General features: G+C 39.5%; 3 protein-coding genes across 14 annotated transcripts in view; all 3 read right to left on the reverse strand.

Moving 5' to 3' along the window:
• Nucleotides 1-25,061, reverse strand: part of LOC308700557 (protocadherin alpha-C2-like) — a gene marked incomplete at its 5' end in the record, with an annotated part of 181,177 nt that overhangs the window by 31,010 nt on the left and 125,106 nt on the right. For 2 of the 12 annotated variants that reach the window (XM_081382196.1, XM_081382199.1), the window contains one exon: nt 7,207-7,269. The exons of 4 other annotated variants lie outside the window; for them this stretch is intronic. In XM_081382196.1, coding sequence (XP_081238322.1) covers nt 7,207-7,269 — 63 coding nt within the window. Of the gene's footprint in view, nt 1-7,206; nt 7,270-9,818; nt 12,198-12,600; nt 14,980-15,770; nt 18,150-25,061 lie in introns of those variants that run through there. 6 more of the 12 variants (XM_081382195.1, XM_081382200.1, XM_081382197.1 and 3 more) reach the window with 5 other exon arrangements.
• LOC308700562 (protocadherin alpha-3-like) lies at nt 18,469-21,312 on the reverse strand (the record flags this gene model as incomplete). The annotated part of the gene is made up of 1 exon (XM_081382223.1): nt 18,469-21,312. One exon carries the CDS (start codon nt 21,310-21,312, stop codon nt 18,916-18,918), a length of 2,397 nt encoding a protein of 798 aa, XP_081238349.1. The 3' UTR covers nt 18,469-18,915.
• Nucleotides 22,280-24,667, reverse strand: LOC308700563 (protocadherin alpha-3-like; the record flags this gene model as incomplete). Its single annotated transcript, XM_081382224.1, has 1 exon — nt 22,280-24,667. The coding sequence occupies one exon, from the start codon at nt 24,665-24,667 to the stop codon at nt 22,280-22,282; it is 2,388 nt and encodes a 795-aa protein (XP_081238350.1).

Consider the following 25,061-nt stretch of genomic DNA (forward strand, 5'->3'; position numbering starts at 1 on the left):
CTTTCCTCCATGTTCAAAACTTGTTGTAATGGTAGTGCTGGGCAAACTCCATATAGCCTACTGTATGCTTCCAAACTTGATTGGTTGATAGGCAAGTTTGTGATTCCTATTTCATTACAATTACAGGCCATTAGGTATTTATGGAATACACATGCATGTCCGACAGATTTCGATAACTGAAAGGATCATTTTGCATGGATCAAGTCTCACATGATGAAAGAATGTTTAGATATTGTGAAGAGTTTGACAATTTCACAGGGAATCAACTCTTCACTGTTGATTAACAAGTGTGCATTTAGTTATTGTGCAAATTGTACACAATTGTACACACATGTGCCAAAACATGCAATTTGCCTTAAATCAAAATCCTCAATCGAGAATTGAGCCAAAGCGATTGATAAAATATGTAGTAATAATAATAGGCTAAACAATAAAGATCTGTCACATGAGTATACACCTGTGCACCTAATCCATTCATTATTTTCATTTATTATTTTCTTTTCTTTTTCATTTATTTACGTATCATTTATGTATTAATTGCATATTGCGAAACGAGTGCCGACAACTATCCAATTTATAAAAAAATTCAGTAACTTTATTTTGATGGTCCTCCAACAGACATTCTACTGACTATAAATAACTTTGCAACTACATGTCAACGTATTCTACTACTCCTACCAGTCTACTAATACTCAACTAACACTCTAATGAGAGTTAACACACATAGGTGCAACGTTAGAATGTGTTAAGGGACCATCAAAATAAAGTGAAACCAAAAATTCTTTGTACATTCAAACACAAATTTTTCAAATCTATTCTTTCCTATTTTCCTCAGACTGACTGCGCAGTCGTGACATTTCACAGACGCTCCCCGCGGGACACGCACGACTGTTTGCGCCCATTTCAAAGAGGGGGGACGGAAAACATCAGCCATAATCTCGTCAATTATGCACGCAAGCTGATTCAAACACCTGGCCTTTCCTTCGAGGTCTGTCTAGCATGTACACACGCACACACATTCTCTCACTGTCTTTTCTGTGTCTCATTGTGCTGTGATGCATTTGTACAACATTGACATCTCCCTGCTTTACCTGTTAGAATCGCATCCATCTGCTGTCTGCTGCTAATTGTTTTCCCCCTCAGGGTTTTAGATTAAGTTATCTCTCCTACACTCTGCTCAAACGGACATCTGTCAGAATAAACAAAAAGACGCTGCTTTGCTCCTTCTGAAGTGGAAACTCACTCAAACAAGTAGCATCTATGTTATGCAATGGCTGAATATTTGTATACAGTTTTTTTTTATTGCTTCGGCGCAATTTTAGTGATAGTACAAGATTTTAAAACATGTATATTGCATTATTTGCTATTAAATTAACTGATTGTTAAAAGTAATAAATTGAAAGAAAATACTGTTGTGTTTCGGCGATTAAACCAAATGTTCTCATTACATACTACAATAATCTCGTGTTTGAAACAATGAATATGTGGACTGAAAATGTCTATTACTACAGTTTTTCTCAGTCGCTTTGGTGCATTTCTCATAACACTATTTACATTTGCACAACAGTTAATGCAGTTCTCAAAACAATTAGTACAAACTGCAAAACCTAGTTGATAACCTGCAAAAGCGTGTCACTTGCTCAAAATGGATAGATCATTCCTCAAAAGCAAGTATTTATGTCAATGAATGTGTCAGTGTCATCAAAATGAAAAGTCCTGACACCATCGTTTATGAACAAGATAGTCAAATGGCTTTGTCATGTTTTCATTATGACAGTTTACTCTGTAAATGTTTTCCAATGATAAAAGTCAGATCTTGGTGACACTACCTGAAAATGCTCAATACAGCACTAAATACTATTTGCACAGCCATTTGAAAAATACAGTAAAGTTACACATTACTGTATGTATGAGGTACTGTAACTGAGTACAAGACACTGAATATGTATGTTTCACATTTTTACTGCATATGCTCTTTGCAATTCTAATTTGTTCACAGCATTGTGCAAAAGAAAAAATACACCATTATTTACAACAAAAATAAACCCCCTTTGGGTAGAGCTGTGCACAACTGTACACAATATTGCAGTAGGCCTATATACTGTATTGGAACTGAACATACAACATACATAGGACTGTAATCATTCATGCACATCCAGACGTTCCTCTCTGTCTGGTCACATAATTTAATCTACATCCCAGCGAATATCATCTCTTGCTCAATTGCAAATTGTTCAATTTAGGAGACTTTTTCAGCATTTTTTGTTGTTGTTGTTGTTGTTGTTGTTGTTGTTTTTTAAATGACAGATTTTGACAACTAGTTCAACATTTTTGTATGTAATGACTCAAGCAATGAAATGAGGACTATTAGTTTTATATGGAATGACTATTCATCATTTACAAGTATAGTTAATTTTGACTGACATGACATAAGCAAATGATAATGTTATAAAACAGCAGAGAGTTGTATGAAAGCAATTGATGCATGTCCAAAAGCATTTGCAATTTGTTGGAAGGAATGAGAAACTGCTACTATGATGTGCACAAATGACTAAATGTTGTGGAGGTTGAACTAACTGTTGTGCAAATGTAAATAGCGATGTGAGAAATGCACCAAAGCGACTGAGAAAAACTGTAATGAAAGCATGGGATCAGGTTTTGAAAGAATTACCTTTTTTTTAAAGAGTTTTGAAAAGTTTTGACACCTTACTCATGAAAATAGTTCCAAAGAGAATAAAAAAAACACTGTAATCAAAAACTGAACTCTCCTCTACAATTCTTATCGATCCCCTGAAATGTCTGTACATTATTAAAATGAAAGACTCTTTAAGGCACCTCAACTTCAACTATCAGATTTTCTACATGTAAGCAGGACATACATACATTATTTATCCTGGCATCCAAATGTCTGAAACCATTAAAAGACTATTACAAAAGGAAATAAAGTTGCAGGACAGACAGATAGACAGACAGACATACAGATAGACAGATAGATAGATAGATAGATAGATAGATAGATAGATAGATAGATAGATAGATAGATAGATAGATAGATAGATAGATAGATAGATAGATAGATAGATAGATAGATAGATAGATAGATAGATAGATAGATAGATAGATAGATAGATAGATAGATAGATAGATAGATAGATAGATAGATAGATAGATAGATAGATAGATAGATAGATTTTCTGACATTTCTCTAAAGTTGTTCTTAATTCTTGTAGACTTGACAGCATAGTGCAGAACATGACAGAAAAGTGGTAAGAAAAATCTCTTCACCTCTCTGTATCAGAGTCTACAGCTCATCAGAGTGCTTCTGTTAGATATTAATTTCCAGCTCTACTCGCTCACTACAAATGACTCTAAAATATTAACGCTGGATCATTACAGTGCAGTTATTGCCCCTTTAAAAAGACATTCATTAGACTGCAATAATGGCTGTTGTGCAGCACAAGGACCTTTGCAGGACCAGCTTTGAGACTGTTGCACAGAGTCTGAGCACTAATGTTTATGAGAGTGTCTCTATACCCACATGTCGTTATGAAATGAGGGTCTTTATGAGAGTGTGTGAGTCAGTTGTGTGGCTTCTGGGGCCTTCCCTCTTCATTGTCACACTGCTCAGGGCCACGAGTGATGACCTCACTGCATTTATCATTCATAGTAAAATAGATGACATCATCAGAAAAGCACCATTCTCCATTCAAAAAAACTTCTTTTTTTAAATGATTGTTTTATATATTTTGAAAATGTTTGTTTTAAAGATATATTTCTTTAACATATGACATTTTATTTGCTATAGAAATATAGAATTCAGTTTAAAAAAATAAATAAATTAAATTTTACATTTGTATTGTGCAATTTAATGTACACAACTTTTGATATTTATACTGATTAAAGCTTTGCAATGGTATAAGCTAAATATCATAATCACATTTAATAAAGTTCAGCTTTTTTTCCCATGACACCTTTACTATTTTATATAAGAGATCTGAATATTAATTAGATATTGCCTGAAAGACCAAGAAGAAAAGAAGATGACTGGGTGTGTCAGCATGTACTGGATGTTGTCAGAGTATGGGTAAAGTCAGACCTCTATGGGTACAAGAGAAGAACTGCAGGTCTTTACATCTCACATATCAGAATGCATTAGATTCTGTCTCTGACACAACGAAACAATGGAATAGAACAAATCAATCCTCTTTTCAAATCTCATCTTTAAACACTGCTATGCTCTTATCCTCAATACGTATTTCTGACAGTCATCTCCTCCGTTTCTCTTGCAGTATAATCTATTTTTAAGACAAACCATTCCTTTTATCCTTCTCTGCCTTTCCACCCTTAAATGACTGAATTATTGTAAAACAAACTGCCACATCCTGACCAATCATCAAAGTATGAGAATTTAATAAAGTGAGAGGGGAAGGGAAGCGTGTGTGATAAGGCAAAATATATGTATCTTCTTTGTATCTTTCTGCATCCATATCCATCATAATGTATAAATGCAAAAATGTAATTCAGTTGCACAAATTTCTGAATCCATATCGCCATTTTATCTAGATAATAGATTAAAATGTTACATTTCATGATGCACTATCCCCCGGTTTCACATACAAGTCTTAAATCTAGTCCCAGACTAAAATGCATGTTTGAGCCGTTTTAACTTAAAGAAACTTGCACTGACAAATCTTAAAATATATCAGTGCCATTGTTATGTCTCAAGATGCACACCAGTAATGCTTTTTTTCTAAGGCTCATTTATAAAAGCTACTTAAATGTCCTAATTAAACTAATTCCTAATCCTGGCTTAATCTAATCCCTGTCTGTGAAATCAGGCCTATATCTTGCATCTGTAATCAAATTGAAACATTGTCAGAACAAATAGTTATAGATTTCTCAGGCAAAACACACAAGACAAGCATTACTAATCCTAGCCAAGATTTTTAGGCAAGCATTCAAACTTCTTGCACTTTTTAAAACCAACCGTTTAGGTACCGCAGGATAAATAAAACATTCAGATTTCTCTGTTCTATTCTCAGCAGGCACAGCTAAACGCACCCAGAACTCTCTTCATCTATCTGTGAGCCAACGTGATTTCCGGATCTGCGATCCCAAAGCGTGTGTAATTTCTCCTCCATTACATTTCTCCGTCAGAGAACAGGCCGTGGTTTTACTGAACGCAAAACAATTCAACCTCCGGGGCCCTGATAAACCCTGCTGCCTCAGCACCGGTTGCCCTTCAGAAGCCTGATTCTAAAACAGACGCCTGTGGAGGTGAAACAAAGCTATCAGGCAATGCAGACAAGCCTCAGTAGACCTCCGCACACAGAGCCACTCTTGAGGACCCTGTACATGCTGTGAATGTGTGTGAAAAACAGAATATCAAGCAGCCAAGTTGCCCCTTCTATCTCTTTTTTGTTTTGTTTTGCTGCTTGGTTGTAGAGACCAGAAATCTGTGAATGCATATCAGGCTATTCATTTGTAAAATAAACAGATATATTATATTTCAGAATGAATGCTGAAATGTTATATTAGCATAGAGTCATTGTTTTCGTGTACTTACAGTGTACTCACCTAAGAAAGTGTAAGGTAAATACATGGGTTAAGGTTATGTTAGGGGTACGTTCAGGGTTAGTACCTTGTTGCAATTATTATAATAAGTATGTGGTGTACATGGGGAACAGGACTGTAAAACTAAGCGCTACCAATTGCTGAGTATAGTTTGTACAGAAATGCATACAAAAGAATTTAAGTGCTCTATTAATCTTTGTACTATTACTAATTTATTGTACAATGGGTAACACTTTATTTTACAGTGTCCTTGTTATATATGTTACATGTACTTACCATAGTAATTATGCATAATTACAACTGACCCTCAACCAAATTCTAATTCTACATGTTATTGCTTAATACTCAGTACTTAAATATATAATTACACTGTAACAATGACACCTTAAAATAAAGTGTAACCGTACAACGCAGTAGAAAAAAAATATTATGTCACTTTCAGCTTTCCATAGTCAGAATTGTTCATAATAGTTTTGTACATTAACACATACTGTAGCACACATTACAGTTGGCTTGCTATCAGTTTCTTTCTTTTTTAACGTTTTATTTAGAAGTGAACAGGCAGATACAATAGTGCATCAGGGAAATAAATCGCTGTTTAGTTTGTCAAAATTTGCAAGGTTTATAATTGCCCACTGAAAGAGTTCTGCAAAGACAAATGTCCAGATTTATGTGTCCTAAACTTGGTTCGTTAGTCCTTGCGCAGCTGTACACTCTGCTTTGTTAATATTCAATACTCATTACATCTTCATGTAGGGAAGTCCTGAGCACGAAACAAATATTGTTTCTCTGTGTGCTAATTTCTTCAGTGTCGTCTGATGAACATACAGTATCACTATACTACAATTTAAAGGTTCTTCCAAGCAGAACAAGCTAATCTATGCCCCAGATTTTATGGCAATAGTCAAAAGCCTCACTTGTACATCTCAAATTATAAAACTGCAGCACTTAATTATTTTATTAATAACAAAATATACCAACTTTGTGGGAAAGATAAAGTGAATAAAAAAAATGCAACAACATCATTCTGGGCTTTTACTAAAAATAATCACTACTGGTATGTTTCATCATCTCCCCATACTCCTTCTCTCTCTCTGTCTCAGTCTCTCAATAAGCCTATGACAAATTTTGTCATGTCTAATCAGTGGCTAAACGCCCAGTGGCTGCTGTTTCTCCACTCGCCCTCCCAAGAGTGAATTAATTCCGTGAATCCGTTTTTTATTGTCTCCTTGACACCCTCATTTGTTTGCCTGATACCACCTGCTTCCCCATTTATTCCCTCTTTTTCATGAACATCCTCTGACTCTACTGTCTTTCTTTTCCATTCATATACCAGTTCACCACACCCTTTTTGCTCACACAGACTCTGCATGCACCCCCCCTCCCCCTCCCTCCCCCTCCCTCCCCCTCCCTCTCCCTCCCTCTCTCTCTCTCTGTGTGGGTGTGGCAAAATGCAGCATTGGCTAGTTATAAAGAAACAGAGCCTGGTCGCCATGACAACCTGAAGATGGAGGGATAAGAAAAGACACTAAGTGCTAAGATCACAATGTCACATAATTACACGTGTGCATGTGAGATAGAATGTGAAGGAGACAGAAGAGTATAGAGAACAAACAAGCATATGCCACTAACCTGCTGGTTGATAAGTGTGCCATTGAACTGTGGGTCATGTGGTCTAGTAGGGAAACACTGTAACTGTAGGGAGAAAAACTAGGGCTTGGTAATAGAGCACAGAAATGACAACATCCAGTATTTAAATTTGTATTTAACTTAGCTCTAAACTAGCTCCCATAATGTTAGCCAAACAGTCAATATTATATCAGTCAATTATATTCAAAATATTTAAGGCTAAATAGAGTAAGAATTGTTAAACCAATCATGCCACAAATCAGGTTTCAAAATTGACTGATTTGAGGTTGAACTGATTAATGAGAAAAGAGTTAGAACATAACAACATCTTGCAACAAGATGCAATAAAATAAACAAATCTTTGTCTTAACACTCTCATTCTTGCAAGTCATGTTAGAAGGAAGGATCTAATGTTGTAATGCAGCACAACTGATGTTAAACTCAGTCTCTGTCTGTTCAGACTTCACTTGCACTAAGTGAAATTACTGATATGTAAAGCAATAAGCTTAACTCTTCTTCTTTCTGTGTAATGATAATGGGCTCATGAAATCGATTTAATGCTCTGTACAAACCAGGGTCATCACAGGACTGTAATGAAACCTCTGCTGCTGACTCTCTTATTAACACTGCTGGTCAACAAACATCAATTGTGCAACCCCTTCTCATATTAGCACAACTATCACAAACACAGACATACATACACTCACTCTATAAACAACTATGTTAGCAGTTGTTGTCAGAGTGACTGTCCTCAGCAGAACTGGAGCACAGGGTGGGGTTTCGGTGTGATTGACAGTGATGATGTCACAGCTATGAGCTCAGCCTGCAAACCAAGGGCTCCTGCAGCGCAGAACGGAAAATTACCGTCCCTTCCCCCACTCCATTGCCCCCCCTCTCTCTCTCCATCTCTCTCTCTCTCAGTGTCTGTCTATCTGCGTATTCCTCCCTCTACCTTTTATCCCATCTCTCCTTTCTCAACACCCCCACTCTCCTCCCTTTCTCTATCCCTTTTTTTTCTCTCTCCCATCCCCCTCTCGTTCTCCCACGTTGCACACAGGCAACATGCATTAGCTTGGAAGGAAAATCTCAGCCGGCACAGAGACAATAACAAAGCTGAATTCTGCTTTGTGTGGTTCTCCTCAACACAACAAAGCAAATACAGCAAAAGAACAAACCTGCAGGTCTACTGTAAAACTGTAAAAAAAAAAAAAAAAAAAAAAAAAAAAAAGATAAAGCCAGGACGAATAAATCCTCATAGATTAAAGCACACAAAACCTATAAAAAAAGAAGTTGCTGTGCACAGAACATTAATCACAGGACATTAATCAAATATGCATAAAATGCTAACTCTGTTTTACAAAAAGTCAGATGTTCTTGCTTCGATTTAAGCACACAATAATATGTTGTTTGGAACATTCTCAAATCATGCTTATGGGTCATCAGTTTTTTTTCTGGAGCCCTTGTCAGATTAAATGCTGCTGTCAAATTCTAAGAAATTCTAATATTCAGGTTACCCCCCCCCCCCCCCACACACACACACACACTCACACCTCCCTTAAATACTCTTACTGTTACGCTTACTGATATTTTTAACTAGAAAAATGTGGCTTGCATATTTACAATGCAAGTTCATGCAATCCACTAAGAATAAAGCAGAGACAAACAAAATCAGATCGACTTAAAAGCATGGACAGAGAAAAGCAAGAGAAAAAAGAATCCAACTGGCAATTTACGGTATCAAACCATGTAAGAAATAAAACATGTTTAATTTGTGAATGAGACAGAACTATATAGGGATATAAGACAGCCCTTCTTCAAATTATAGGCTGTAGAAATGATCCATATGGCCCACACCCTGCTGAGAGGTCTCAGCTGCATGGAGAGAGAGCTACTGCTAATGCTAATCAACTGAATCCTGTTTACAAAATTAATCTAAATTAAACTTCCATTGGGATATAGCTTGTAAATGGATTGAAAAAGAGAGAGGTTGAGTGTTTGGAATACATGGGAGAGACAATATTATGAAAAGGTGCACAACCAGTACTGCCAGTTGTAAGTGAACAAGAAAGAAATAAGTCAAGGAAGAGAACGGGGGAAAGTCATGTGTTCAGTGAGATAGCATTGGTAAATTCAAGCCCAGTGGCAGCCTCATTTTTTTCCTATTTATGTGCCAGAGATTTTCCAAGCGGAACACAAAAGCCGAGCATGGCCTCTTTAACCAACATGACACAGACCGACAAATCCGCTTCACGTGACAGACTTCGGACTCATTTTTTTAGACAGCTGTGGTAATCTCTGCATTATACAAGAGGTCAAAAAATTAAATAAATAAATAAATAAATAAATAAATAAAGTTGAGGGAAAAACTCGGAACTGTTCTGTTTACTTTGGCCAAACAAATATTGGTATTCAATAAGGCACCATTCAGCACACTGTTGCTGGACAGAGTCAAACTATGCTCAATCTCAGTGTGTTTCAGCACCACGGAGAGCTCCCATGCGATGTAAAGACAGGTCATGTTTCAACAGGAGATGTCAGAAGCTCAATACAAGATTTTTGTATACACATACTGTAGGTATTAAGTACATTTTAACTGGCCCCCTATAAAATCTTACCTTTTCTTTATTAGGGAGTGTTTGAGTTCTGGTAAAAGTGTCTCCTCCATTAATACTGATCAGTTCTGCATCTGCAGGCGGAAATTGCGCAGGGAAAACCACTACGTCACTCTTCAGTGTGTCTGAGCTAAAACACACGTCATACTGCTGAGTAGCTTTGGAGTAAGACCAGCTCCCGTCAGGGTGTGTGGTGATCATCGGGGCGCTGTACCTGCCCAAACTGCCATCTGTCCTGTGGCATTTTACAGCTATCAAACTGATGAGGCTCAGTAAAAAGATGACGGACACACACACAATGGCGATCAGCAAATACAGATTTAAATCCGAGAAACTCTCCTCCTTTATCGGCGCATGTCTGAATGGAGTCTTGACGTCACCTGCGCTTTCAACAACCACAACATCAATAGACACAGTCGCTGACAGTGAGGGCTCTCCGTTATCACAAACCAAAATGACCAACGGGTGAGTTTTCAGGTCATTGTCACTCATTCTCCTCTTAGTCCTGATCTCCCCGCTGCTGGTTCCGATTCGGAACAGAGTGTTTCCTTTGGGTTCAGAGATGTGGTAAGACAGCAGCGCATTGTAACCAGAATCTGCATCTACAGCCCTGATCTTGGCCACAAAGTAGCCCGCGTCAGCAGAATAGGGAATGTTCTCAGTGTTAACAGAACCGAGCTCGGAATAGGGCGCGAGAATCCCGGGACTGTTGTCATTCTCATCCAGGATAAAAACATTTACAGTCACGTTAGTGCTGAGAGGAGGAACACCAGAGTCTGTGGCCTGAACTTTAAACTGAAATGTTTTGATCTCCTCATAGTTAAACGACTGTAAACTGTGTATATCTCCACTGTCAGAGTTTATACTAACAACATAATATGTAGCTCCAGATTTGTGAAGTGGTTCCAGTATTCCATAAGTAATTTTGGAATTTTCATCTAAATCTGGATCAACAGCCGAAATAGTGTAAATGATTTGACCTTTAGGACCATTTTCTTTTACAAATACATTTATAACAGGATTTGGAAAACGTGGGGGATTGTCATTAACATCAGATACATACACTGTTAAAACGCGTATGGAAGAAAGAGGCGGAGTCCCTTCATCTGACGCCATGATTGTGACATTATATCGATCAACACGCTCTCTATCCAGGTCATTATCCACTACAAGAGAATAATAATTCTTGTACGATGACTGTAATTTAAAAGGAACATCACCTACCACTTTCCCGTGCGTATTTCCATTTTTTCCCGAGTCTTTGTCAGATATCGTTATCAAAGCAACCGTTGTTTCTTTTTTAGCATCCTCCCTTACTGTGTTCACTTGTGACGTTAAGGATATTTCTGGCTCGTTGTCGTTCATATCTAAAACCTCTACTAATATTTTACAGTGCGCAGACCGCGGACTGGCTCCTTTGTCTTTAGCCTGAGCATGAATCTCATAAGCATTGTGTTGCTCAAAATCCACACTGCCCTGCACTGAAATGACACCGGTAGCAGAATCAATTTGAAAAAACTTGTTTGTTTTGTCATCGCTGTCTTGGTGAACTAAAGAATAAATTATTTCACTATTTACACCCTCATCCAAATCAGTGGCATTCAGATTTATGACTAATGTTCCCATTGGTGCATTCTCAAAAAGACGCACTTTGTAAAGAGCTTTACCAAACACGGGTGCGTTGTCATTTACATCTTGTACATTTATGATTATCTGTATTGTACCAGATTTGGGAGGTTTTCCTCCGTCTACAGCAGTCAATGTGAGCTGGATCACAGGCTGTTTCTCTCGATCTAAAGCTTTCTGCAGCACTAACTCAGCAGACACACTCTGCTCTCCTCCGCTCTGTACATCCAGAGATAAATGCTCATTCGGACTCAGTTTGTAGCTCTTTACCGAGTTCGCTCCAACATCAGGATCCGACGCTCTCGGCAACTGAAATCTGTCTCCAACAAACGCATTCTCTGATATGTTAAATTGCTTAGACCTAACACGAAACGACGGAGCATTGTCATTAATGTCTAATATATGTATCTCAATGCGAAACAGGTTTAATGGACTATTAACAATGGCTTCTAAATTCACTGAACATTGCGGCGAGGCAGGACATAATTCCTCCCTGTCGATCCTTTCGCTGACGAACAGAACACCCGTTTTCAAATTAACCTCAAAATATTTCCTTCCCAAAACAGCAGGGATGTGAAATCCGCGTGATTCCAGTTCTTGGATATTCAAATTAAGATCCTTTGCGATATTTCCAACAAATGTTCCCGTGTTCACCTCCTCTGAAATGGAGTATGCGATCTGGGCTGAAGCCATTGACAGCAAGCGCAGCAAAACCAGACAAATAACAGTCCCGCCGAGAAGAATTGTCCTAGCCATTACGCATCTATTTTGTAAACTCCACCAATCGCTGCAAAACAAATATTGACAAAACAGGTTCCATTCTTTGGTTGTATTCCACTATATGTATTTTGTTTCTATGCATGCAGACATGAAGACGAAATAGAACAAAGCGCATGAGTGAGTACGGCGCTCAAGTAAGGACGAGGAGGAGCCAATGTGGGCGCGCTCGAACGTTTCAAAACACTATACTGACACCAAGTGGCTTCGGAGAGAGAACTAGGCTATAACATGACAAAAGAAAACAAAAAATATATATATTTACTGGTTGCTTTAGGCAAAGTAAAAAACATTTGTTTTCGGTTTATACATTTTAAAGATTTGTGATTAACAAATTAATATAAAAGAAAAAACAAATATTTTAGGATATGTCATTTCTTACCTTCTCTTTATTTGGAAGTGTTTGTGTTCTGTTAAAAGTGTCTCCTCCATTAATACTGATCAGTTCTGCATCTGCAGGCGGAAATTGCGCGGGAAAAACCACTACGTCACTCTTCAGTGTGTCTGAGCTAAAACACACGTCATACTGCTGAGTAGCTTTGGAGTAAGACCAGCTCCCGTCAGGGTGTGTGGTGATCATCGGGGCGCTGTACCTGCCCAAACTGCCGTCTGTCCTGTGGCATTTCACAGCTATCAAACTGATGAGGCTCAGTAAAAAGATGACGGACACACACACAATGGCGATCAGCAAATACAGATTTAAATCCGAGAAACTCTCCTCCTTTATCGGCGCATGTCTGAATGGAGTCTTGACGTCCCCTGCGCTTTCTACAACCACAACATCAATAGACACAGTCGCTGACAGTGAGGGCTCTCCGTTATCACAAACCAAAATGACCAACGGGTGAGTTTTCAGGTCATTGTCACTCATTCTCCTCTTAGTCCTGATCTCCCCGCTGCTGGTTCCGATTCGGAACAGAGTGTTTCCTTTGGGTTCAGAGATGTGGAAAGACAGCAGCGCATTGTAACCAGAATCTGCATCTACAGCCCTGATCTTGGCCACAAAGTAGCCCGCGTCAGCAGAATAGGGAATGTTCTCAGTGTTAACGGAACCGAGCTCGGAATAGGGCGCGAGAATCCCGGGACTGTTGTCATTCTCATCCAGGATAAAAACATTTACAGTCACGTTACTGCTGAGAGGAGGAACACCAGAGTCTGTGGCCTGAACCTTAAACTGAAATGTTTTGATCTCCTCATAGTTAAACGACTGTAAACTGTGTATATCTCCACTGTCAGAGTTTATGTTGATCATGGATGTTACCGGGCCGCTTTTAGAGCTTTCTAGTAAAGAATATGTTATCCGGGCATTATCACCTACATCAGGATCTAAAGCAGAGACTGTATGAATAACAGCTCCAATCTGACTGTTCTCTTTCACATAAACATTAATGACGGGCTCTGGAAAGCGCGGCGCGTTGTCATTCACATCAGAAACGTGTACAGCAATAACACTGGTGCTGGAGAGAGGCGGAGTCCCTTCATCAGTAGCTGTGATGGTCACGTTATACTCGGACGCGCGCTCTCTGTCGAGAGGTCCATTTACAACTAATGTATAATAATTCTTGAACGAGTTCTGAACTTTAAAAGGAACAGATCCCTGAATCTTTAAGGTTACCTGTCCGTTTTTACCAGCATCATTATCAGTTACAGTTATCATTCCAACCATTGTGTCAATCGGAGCATCTTCTTTTACAGTGCTCACTAAAGACGTCACAGATATCACTGGTATGTTGTCATTCACATCCACAACCTCGACCAATACTTTACAGTGTGCAGCTCTCGGATTATTACTTTTATCTTTTGCTTGTATTCGTAGTTCGATTGCATTCCTCTGCTCGTAATCTACATCTTTTTGCACAGTAATTTCACCCGTTTCAGGGTTTATCGAGAATGCATCGACATTTTTGTCATTGTTGTGATTCACTATTGAATAGATTATTTCACCGTTCACACCCTCGTCTAAATCAACAGCTTTAACAGTAATCACATGAGTACCACGTGCTGCATTCTCAATGGTTTTGCCTTTATACAAAGACTTACTGAAAACAGGAATATTATCATTAACATCCACAACGTTAACAATAATCTCTGTTGTACCGGATTTAGGAGGTTTCCCTCCGTCTACAGCAGTCAGTGTGAGCTGGATCACAGACTGTTTCTCTCGATCTAAAGCTTTCTGCAGCACTAACTCAGCAGACACACTCTGATCTCCTCCGCCCTGTACATCCAGAGAGAAATGTTCGTTCGGACTCAGTTTGTAGCTCTTTAAAGAGTTACTGCCCACATCTGCGTCAAACGCGCTTTGTAATGGAAACCTCTCCCCTGGAGAAGCCGATTCGGTAATATTTAGATTTATTATTGATGTCTGAAATGCGGGTGCATTATCATTTATGTCAACAACATTTATTTCAAATCTGTAAATATTTAATGGAGAGCTAATCATGGCTTCTAAAGGCAGCGAGCATTTAATATTCTGCTCGCATATTTCTTCTCGATCAATTCTTTCTCTGACATGGAGAACGCCAGTTTTTGTATTTACATCGAAATACCTCTTGTTCGGTCCCGGAACTATATGAAACCCTCGTACCTCGAGATCTTGAATATTCAGATTAAAATCCTTCACCAAATTCCCAACTGTAGTTCCTGGGTTTGCTTCCTCAGACACGGAATACACAAACTGTCCGCTGGTTATATTCCAAAGCCGACACAGAAAGAACACAGAAAGCCAAAACCGAAATGTCGATTGCCGTTTGGATTCCATTGCTTCTAAACCTTCTGGATATGACAACATCATAAAAATCCGATAGCATAGTCGCTGAGGAAACGTTCACACGAAACCACGCACTACAGCAGCTTCCTGACACAATGGCGAATTCTGAACAAAGCCTCTCTGCTCGGGAAGCTACGAAATGAGGAGGAGCTTATAGTGGAGTTATGAAAATTCTCCTGTAAAATGGAAGGCTAGTGACATCGTGCGGACAACTGCAAACTCTACTGTTTCTAAATAAAATACAATTAAATATTTTGATATTTTTAATGTCAGTTATAAGAGCTTATTATTATTATTTTTAAATTACCAATGTCTAAAATGGCAAAAGTGTCCACATCATACTGGCTGTCTAAGTATAACAGTGGCATCGGACATATACTGAAAAAGATTATTTATTAACTACAAAATTAAATCTTAAAAAATGTGAAATGACAAGACAGGATAATGAGACTTGGAACAGAAATATATTCATAAGTGTATGGCAATATCAGACAAAATAACAGTTGATTTGTTAGAGCATTTGCGTTTTCAGCACCACGGACAGCGTCAGCGCAAAAGACAATACAACTGCTCTCTAAACATGTGCGCAACAGGAATAAAAGAGTTTGGGGAGAAGCTGCAGGAAGCTACTGTAATGGTTTATAATTAATTTCCCCTCAGTGTTAATCTAAAATGAAAAGCGAATGAACAATATGCAGCACGAAGAATTCAAGAAATTGCAGCTCCAAACTGAATCGAACTGAATAATTTGTTTTCCAAACTTTTCATGAAAAATTTCTTACCTTCTCTTTATTAGGGAGTGTTTGTGTTCTGGTAAAAGTGTCTCCTCCATTAATACTGATCAGTTCTGCATCTGCAGGCGGAAATTGCGCGGGGAAAACCACTACGTCACTCTTCAGTGTGTCTGAGCTAAAACACACGTCATACTGCTGAGTAGCTTTGGAGTAAGACCAGCTCCCGTCAGGGTGTGTGGTGATCATCGGGGCGCTGTACCTGCCCAAACTGCCGTCTGTCCTGTGGCATTTCACAGCTATCAAACTGATGAGGCTCAGTAAAAAGATGACGGACACACACACAATGGCGATCAGCAAATACAGATTTAAATCCGAGAAACTCTCCTCCTTTATCGGCGCATGTCTGAATGGAGTCTTGACGTCACCTGCGCTTTCAACAACCACAACATCAATAGACACAGTCGCTGACAGTGAGGGCTCTCCGTTATCACAAACCAAAATGACCAACGGGTGAGTTTTCAGGTCATTGTCACTCATTCTCCTCTTAGTCCTGATCTCCCCGCTGCTGGTTCCGATTCGGAACAGAGTGTTTCCTTTGGGTTCAGAGATGTGGAAAGACAGCAGCGCATTGTAACCAGAATCTGCATCTACAGCCCTGATCTTGGCCACAAAGTAGCCCGCGTCAGCAGAATAGGGAATGTTCTCAGTGTTAACGGAACCGAGCTCGGAATAGGGCGCGAGAATCCCGGGACTGTTGTCATTCTCATCCAGGATAAAAACATTTACAGTCACGTTACTGCTGAGAGGAGGAACACCAGAGTCTGTGGCCTGGACTTTAAACTGAAATGTTTTGATCTCCTCATAGTTAAACGACTGTAAACTGTGTATATCTCCACTGTCAGAGTTTATGTTGATCATGGATGTTACCGGGCCGCTTTTAGAGCTTTCTAGTAAAGAATATGTTATCCGGGCATTATCACCTACATCAGGATCTAAAGCAGAGACTGTATGAATAACAGCTCCAATCTGACTGTTCTCTTTCACATAAACATTAATGACGGGCTCTGGAAAGCGCGGCGCGTTGTCATTCACATCAGAAACGTGTACAGCAATGACACTGGTGCTGGAGAGAGGCGGAGTGCCTTCATCAGTAGCTGTGATGGTCACGTTATACTCGGACGCGCGCTCTCTGTCAAGAGGTCCATTTACAACTAAAGTATAATAATTCTTGTACGAGTTCTGAACTTTAAAAGGAACAGATCCCTGAATCTTTAAAGTTACCTGTCCGTTTTTACCAGCATCATTATCAGTTACAGTTATCATTCCAACCATTGTGTCAATCGGAGCATCTTCTTTTACAGTGCTCACTAAAGACGTCACAGATATCACCGGTATGTTGTCATTCACATCCACAACCTCGACCAATACTTTACAGTGTGCAGCTTTCGGATTATAACCTCTATCTTTTGCTTGTATTCGGAGTTCGATTGCATTCCTCTGCTCGTAATCTACATCTTTTTGCACGGTAATTTCACCCGTTTCTGAGTTTATCGAAAATGCATCGACATGTTTGTCATTGTTGTGATTCACTATTGAATAAATTATGGCACCGTTCAGACCCTCATCTAAATCAATGGCTTGAACAGTAATCACGTGAGTACCACGTGCTGCATTCTCAATGGTTTTGCCTTTATACAAAGACTTACCGAAAACGGGAATATTATCATTAACATCTACAACGTTAACAATAATCTCTGTTGTGCCGGATTTAGGAGGTTTCCCTCCGTCTACAGCGGTCAGTGTGAGCTGGATCACAGACTGTTTCTCTCGATCTAAAGCTTTCTGCAGCACTAACTCAGCAGACACACTCTGATCTCCTCCGCCCTGTACATCCAGAGAGAAATGTTCGTTTGGACTCAGTTTGTAGCTCTTTAAAGAGTTACTGCCCACATCTGCGTCAAACGCGCTTTGTAATGGAAACCTCTCCCCTGGAATAGCTGATTCGGTAATATTTAGATTTGCTATTGATGTCCTAAATGCGGGTGCATTATCATTAATGTCGACAACATTTATTTCAAATCTGTAAATATTCAATGGAGAACTAATCATGGCTTCTAAAGGCAGAGAGCATTTAATATTCTGCTCGCATATTTCTTCTCGATCAATTCTTTCTCTGACATGGAGAACGCCAGTTTTTGTATTTACATCGAAATACCTCTTGTTCGGTCCCGGTACTATATGAAACCCTCGTACCTCGAGATCTTGAATATTCAGATTAAAATCCTTCACCAAATTCCCAACTGTAGTTCCTGGGTTTGCTTCCTCAGACACGGAATACACAAACTGTCCGCTGGTTATATTCCAAAGCCGACACAGAAAGAACACAGAAAGCCAAAACCGAAATGTTGATTGTCGCTTGAATTCCATTGCATCTAAAACTTCTGGATATGACAAAATCATAAAAATCCGATAGCATAGTCGCTGAGGAAACGTTCACACGAAACCACGCACTACAGCAGCTTCCTGACACAATGGCGAATTCTGAACAAAGCCTCTCTGCTCGGGAAGCTACGAAATGAGGAGGAGCTTATAGTGGAGTTATGAAAATTCTCCTGTAAAATGGAAGGCTAGTGACATCGTGCGGACAACTGCAAACTCTACTGTTTCTAAATAAAATACAATTAAATATTTTGATATTTTTAATATATCAGTTATAGGATCATTTTTTCTTCTTTTTTTTAATTGCCAATGTCTAAAATGGCAAATGTGTCCACATCATACTGGCTGTCTTAGTATAACAGTCTATATTGAAAAAGATTATTTATTAACTACAAAATTAAATCTTAAAAAATGTGAAATGACAAGACAGGATAATGAGACTTGGAACAGAAATATATTCATAAGTGTATGGCAATATCAGACAAAATAACAGTTGATTTGTTAGAGCATTTGCGTTTTCAGCACCACGGACAGCGTCCGCGCAAAAGACGATACAACTGCACTGTAAACCTGTGCGCAAAAGGAATAAAAGAGTTTGGGGAGAAGCTGTAGGAAGCTACTGTAATGGTTTATAATTAATTTCCCCTCAGTGCTAATCTAAAATAAAAAGTGAATGAACAATATGCAGCACGAAGAATTCAAGAAATTGCAGCTCCAAACTGAATCGAACTGAATAATTTGTTTTCCAAACTTTTCATGAAAAATGTCTTACCTTCTCTTTATTAGGGAGTGTTTGTGTTCTGGTAAAAGTGTCTCCTCCATTAATACTGATCAGTTCTGCATCTGCAGGCGGAAATTGCGCGGGGAAAACCACTACGTCACTCTTCAGTGTGTCCGAGCTAAAACACACGTCATACTGCTGAGTAGCTTTGGAGTAAGACCAGCTCCCGTCAGGGTGTGTGGTGATCATCGGGGCGCTGTACCTGCCCAAACTGCCGTCTGTCCTGTGGCATTTCACAGCTATCAAACTGATGAGGCTCAGTAAAAAGATGACGGACACACACACAATGGCGATCAGCAAATACAGATTTAAATCCGAGAAACTCTCCTCCTTTATCGGCGCATGTCTGAATGGAGTCTTGACGTCACCTGCGCTTTCAACAACCACAACATCAATAGACACAGTCGCTGACAGTGAGGGCTCTCCGTTATCACACACCAAAATGACCAACGGGTGAGTTTTCAGGTCATTGTCACTCATTCTCCTCTTAGTCCTGATCTCCCCGCTGCTGGTTCCGATTCGGAACAGAGTGTTTCCTTTGGGTTCAGAGATGTGGAAAGACAGCAGCGCATTGTAACCAGAATCTGCATCTACAGCCCTGATCTTGGCCACAAAGTAGCCCGCGTCAGCAGAATAGGGAATGTTCTCAGTGTTAACGGAACCGAGCTCGGAATAGGGCGCGAGAATCCCGGGACTGTTGTCATTCTCATCCAGGATAAAAACATTTACAGTCACGTGACTGCTGAGAGGAGGAACACCAGAGTCTGTGGCCTGAACCTTAAACTGAAATGTTTTGATCTCCTCATAGTTAAACGACTGTAAACTGTGTATATCTCCACTGTCAGAGTTTATGTTGATCATGGATGTTACCGGGCCGATTTTAGAGCTTTCTAGTAAAGAATATGTTATCCGGGCATTATCACCTACATCAGGATCTAAAGCAGAGACTGTATGAATAACAGCTCCAATCTGACTGTTCTCTTTCACATAAACATTAATGACGGGCTCTGGAAAGCGCGGCGCGTTGTCATTCACATCAGAAACGTGTACAGCAATGACACTGGTGCTGGAGAGAGGCGGAGTGCCTTCATCAGTAGCTGTGATGGTCACGTTATACGCGGACGCGCGCTCTCTGTCGAGAGGACCGTTAACAACTAAAGTATAATAATTCTTGTACGAGTTCTGAACTTTAAAAGGAACAGAACCCTGAATCTTTAAGGTTACCTGTCCGTTTTTACCAGCATCATTATCAGTTACAGTTATCATTCCAACCATTGTGTCAATCGGAGTATCTTCTTTTACAGTATTAACCAACGATGTTACAGAGATTTTTGGAACATTATCGTTAATATCTACAATTTCCAGAAGCACTTTACAAAGAGACGCTCTTGGTTTATGCCCTTTATCTTTCGCCTGCACGCGGAGCTCCACAGCATTTTGTCTTTCATAATCCACATCACCTTTCACCGTAATCTCGCCAGTTTCCGGGTTTATTGAAAATGAATCGACGTTTTTATCATTATCTTGGTTAACCAAAGCATAAACAATCTGACTATTTACGCCCTCATCTGGGTCGCTGGCCTGAACTGTAATAATGGAAGTACCCGGCGGCGCGTTTTCATTTACGCGAGCTTTATACAACGGTTTACTGAAAACAGGAATGTTATCGTTTACATCTTCAACATTTACTATTATCTGCATTGTTCCTGATCTTGGAGGTTTCCCTCCGTCTACAGCGGTCAGTGTGAGCTGGATCACAGGCTGTTTCTCTCGATCTAAAGCTTTCTGCAGCACTAACTCAGCAGAAACTCTCTGCTCTCCTCCGCCCTGTACATCCAGAGAAAAGTGTTCATTTGGACTCAGCTTGTAGGTCTTTACTGAATTAATACCCACATCTGCGTCAAACGCGCTTGGTAGAGCGAACTGCTCCCCTGGAAAAGCTGATTCAGAAATATTTAGGGTTGTCTTTGAAATACGAAATATTGGTGGATTATCATTGATATCTAGTACGTTTATCTCAAATCTATATATATTCAAAGGGGAGTTAACAATTGCTTCTAGAGGTAATGAACACTTCACATTCTGTTCGCATAGCTCCTCTCGGTCTATTCTCTCCTTAACGTGAAGAACACCAGTCTTTATATTCAAATCGAAATACCTTCCGTTGTTCTCCGACACGATTTGAAATCCACGTCTTTCAATGTCCTGTAGATTCAAGTTAAAATCCTTAGCTAAATTTCCAACTGTCGTGCCTGGGTTTGCCTCCTCTGATATGGAATACACAATCTGCCCATCTGTAAAAATCCCAAAGCGAAGAAAGACACCGAAAAATATCCACGATTTGAAAATACGTCCTTCTGTTAAAGCCATTTTACAAAATCACTGTTACGCAAGTTAAATCACTGAAATCCTCCCGCATGTCTGTAAAATGTTTCCTGCTAAATCCACGAGTGACTGTATCCGAGGACAATGGCGGACGACTAACAAAGCCCTTTTGCCGGACGAACGAAGAAGGAAAATAAGGAGGAGCCTCGCCATGTCCTGAAAGCTTACACAACAGTCAGATACTGACATCGCGCGGACAAATTTGACAATCACATCAACAAATCAAAAGCAATATATTCTCAGTTTTAAGTGATAAAATGTCAAATAAATAAACTGTAATTATATCATTACTTCTATAAATAATCAAACAGAATACAATAGTTATATATAAAAATGGTTTAAAACTGTTTCAGATGTATGGCAAATTAACGAATTATTTAAAATGTCAATTAAAATATTACTTGAACACCATAACGACTCAATAAAATATATCGACTTTCAGAACATATATAGGAAAAATGTTTGAAGATGAAACGAGTGTAAAATAAGTAAGATTGCGATGCAAACCATTTAGAGTATTAAGCAGCGTGTGTTTTGGTAAATGTGTTACCTCGTGCCAAAATAAAATTTCCCTTTTCTTTTAACCTGTATAGCGCAATATAAACGTTATCATTCCAACAATGTGGGGAAAAAAGAAACATGAGACGTTTCATGTCTGATACGCCGTGACAAATATCTGCTATTTGGACGGGCGGTGTTCAGTACCACGAACAGCTCTAATTCCACTTTAACAATAAACCATGTAGAACAGCGCTTGTCCACTATGCAATAAATACACAAGTTCCATGTTTTATGTGCACTCTAAAAAACACACAAATATTTTATATACAAAAAAAAAAAAAATCTACCCAAATAATTAAGACTGACAACAGAGAGGATGCCAGTAAGATATGTACATCGAAATCGGAGCAAAGACTTAATTCACCAATAAAACAAAACATAGGCTATTAACTTATCTTACCTTTTCTTTATTAGGGAGTGTTTGTGTTCTGTTAAAAGTGTCTCCTCCATTAATACTGATCAGTTCTGCATCTGCAGGAGGAAATTGCGCGGGGAAAACCACTACATCACTCTTCAGTGTGTCCGAGCTAAAACACACGTCATACTGCTGAGTAGCTTTGGAGTAAGACCAGCTCCCGTCAGGGTGTGTGGTGATCATCGGGGCGCTGTACCTGCCCAAACTGCCTTCTGTCCTGTGGCATTTCACAGCTATCAAACTGATGAGGCTCAGTAAAAAGATGACGGACACACACACAATGGCGATCAGCAAATACAGATTTAAATCCGAGAAACTCTCCTCCTTTATCGGCGCATGTCTGAATGGAGTCTTGACGTCACCTGCGCTTTCTACAACCACAACATCAATAGACACAGTCGCCGACAGTGAGGGCTCTCCGTTATCACAAACCAAAATGACCAACGGGTGAGTTTTCAGGTCATTGTCACTCATTCTCCTCTTAGTCCTGATCTCCCCGCTGCTGGTTCCGATTCGGAACAGAGTGTTTCCTTTGGGTTCAGAGATGTGGAAAGACAGCAGCGCATTGTAACCAGAATCTGCATCTACAGCCCTGATCTTGGCCACAAAGTAGCCCGCGTCAGCAGAATAGGGAATGTTCTCAGTGTTAACGGAACCGAGCTCGGAATAGGGCGCGAGAATCCCGGGACTGTTGTCATTCTCATCCAGGATAAAAACATTTACAGTCACGTTACTGCTGAGAGGAGGAACACCAGAGTCTGTGGCCTGAACCTTAAACTGAAATGTTTTGATCTCCTCATAGTTAAACGACTGTAAACTGTGTATATCTCCACTGTCAGAGTTTATGTTGATCATGGATGTTACCGGGCCGCTTTTAGAGCTTTCTAGTAAAGAATATGTTATCCGGGCATTATCACCTACATCAGGATCTAAAGCAGAGACTGTATGAATAACAGCTCCAATCTGACTGTTCTCTTTCACATAAACATTAATGACGGGCTCTGGAAAGCGCGGCGCGTTGTCATTCACATCAGAAACGTGTACAGCAATAACACTGGTGCTGGAGAGAGGCGGAGTGCCTTCATCAGTAGCTGTGATGGTCACGTTATACGCGGACGCGCGCTCTCTGTCGAGAGGTCCATTTACAACTAAAGTATAATAATTCTTGTACGAGTTCTGAACTTTAAAAGGAACAGAACCCTGAATCTTTAAGGTTACCTGTCCGTTTTTACCAGCATCATTATCAGTTACAGTTATCATTCCAACCATTGTGTCAATCGGAGCATCTTCTTTTACAGTATTAACCAACGATGTTACAGAGATTTTTGGAACATTATCGTTAATATCTACAATTTCCAGAAGCACTTTACAAAGAGACGCTCTTGGTTTATGCCCTTTATCTTTCGCCTGCACGCGGAGCTCCACAGCATTTTTTCTTTCATAATCCACATCACCTTTCACCGTAATCTCGCCAGTTTCCGGGTTTATTGAAAATGAATCGACGTTTTTATCATTATTGTGGTTAACTAAAGCATAAACAATCTCACCATTTACGCCCTCATCTGGGTCGCTGGCCTGAACTGTAATAATGGAAGTACCCGGCGGCGCGTTTTCATTTACGCGAGCTTTATACAACGGTTTACTGAAAACAGGAATGTTATCGTTTACATCTTCAACATTTACTATTATCTGCATTGTTCCTGATCTTGGAGGTTTCCCTCCGTCTACAGCGGTCAGTGTGAGCTGGATCACAGGCTGTTTCTCTCGATCTAAAGCTTTCTGCAGCACTAACTCAGCAGACACACTCTGCTCTCCTCCGCCCTGTACATCCAGAGAAAAGTGTTCATTTGGACTCAGCTTGTAGGTCTTTACTGAATTACTGCCAACATCTGCATCAAATGCGGTAGGTAGAGCGAATTGGTCCCCTGTGATAGCTAACTCCGTAATATTTATTGCTGTCTTTGAGGTACGAAATATTGGTGGGTTATCATTAATATCTAGTACGTTTATCTCAAATCTATATATATTCAAAGGGGAGTTAACAATTGCTTCTAGAGGTAATGAACACTTCACATTCTGTTCGCATAGCTCCTCTCGGTCTATTCTCTCCTTAACGTGAAGAACACCAGTCTTTATATTCAAATCGAAATACCTTCCGTTGTTCTCCGACACGATTTGAAATCCACGTCTTTCAATGTCCTGTAGATTCAAGTTAAAATCCTTAGCTAAATTTCCAACTGTCGTGCCTGGGTTTGCCTCCTCTGATATGGAATACACAATCTGCCCATCTGTAAAAATCCCAAAGCGAAGAAAGGCACCGAAAAATATCCACGATTTGAAAATACGTCCTTCTGTTAAAGCCATTTTACAAAATCACTGTTACGCAAGTTAAATCACTGAAATCCTCCCGCATGTCTGTAAAATGTTTCCTGCTAAATCCACGAGTGACTGTATTCGAGGACAATGGCGGACGACTAACAAAGCCCTTTTGCAGGACGAACGAAGAAGGAAAATAAGGAGGAGCCTCGCCATGTCCTGAAAGCTCACACAACAGTCAGATACTGACATCGCGCGGACAAATTTGACAATCACATCAACAAATCAAAAGCAATATATTCTCTGTTTTAAGTGATCATAAAATGTAAAATAAATAAATAAAGTGTAATTCTGTCATTACTTCTATAACTAATCAACCAGAATAAATATAAACATTGTTTAAAACGGTTTCAACTGTATGGCAGATAAACGAATTATTTAA

The sequence above is a fragment of the Scardinius erythrophthalmus genome (assembly GCF_964197995.2).
Source record: "Scardinius erythrophthalmus genome assembly, chromosome: 13".
NCBI classification, from domain to species: domain Eukaryota; kingdom Metazoa; phylum Chordata; class Actinopteri; order Cypriniformes; family Leuciscidae; genus Scardinius; species Scardinius erythrophthalmus.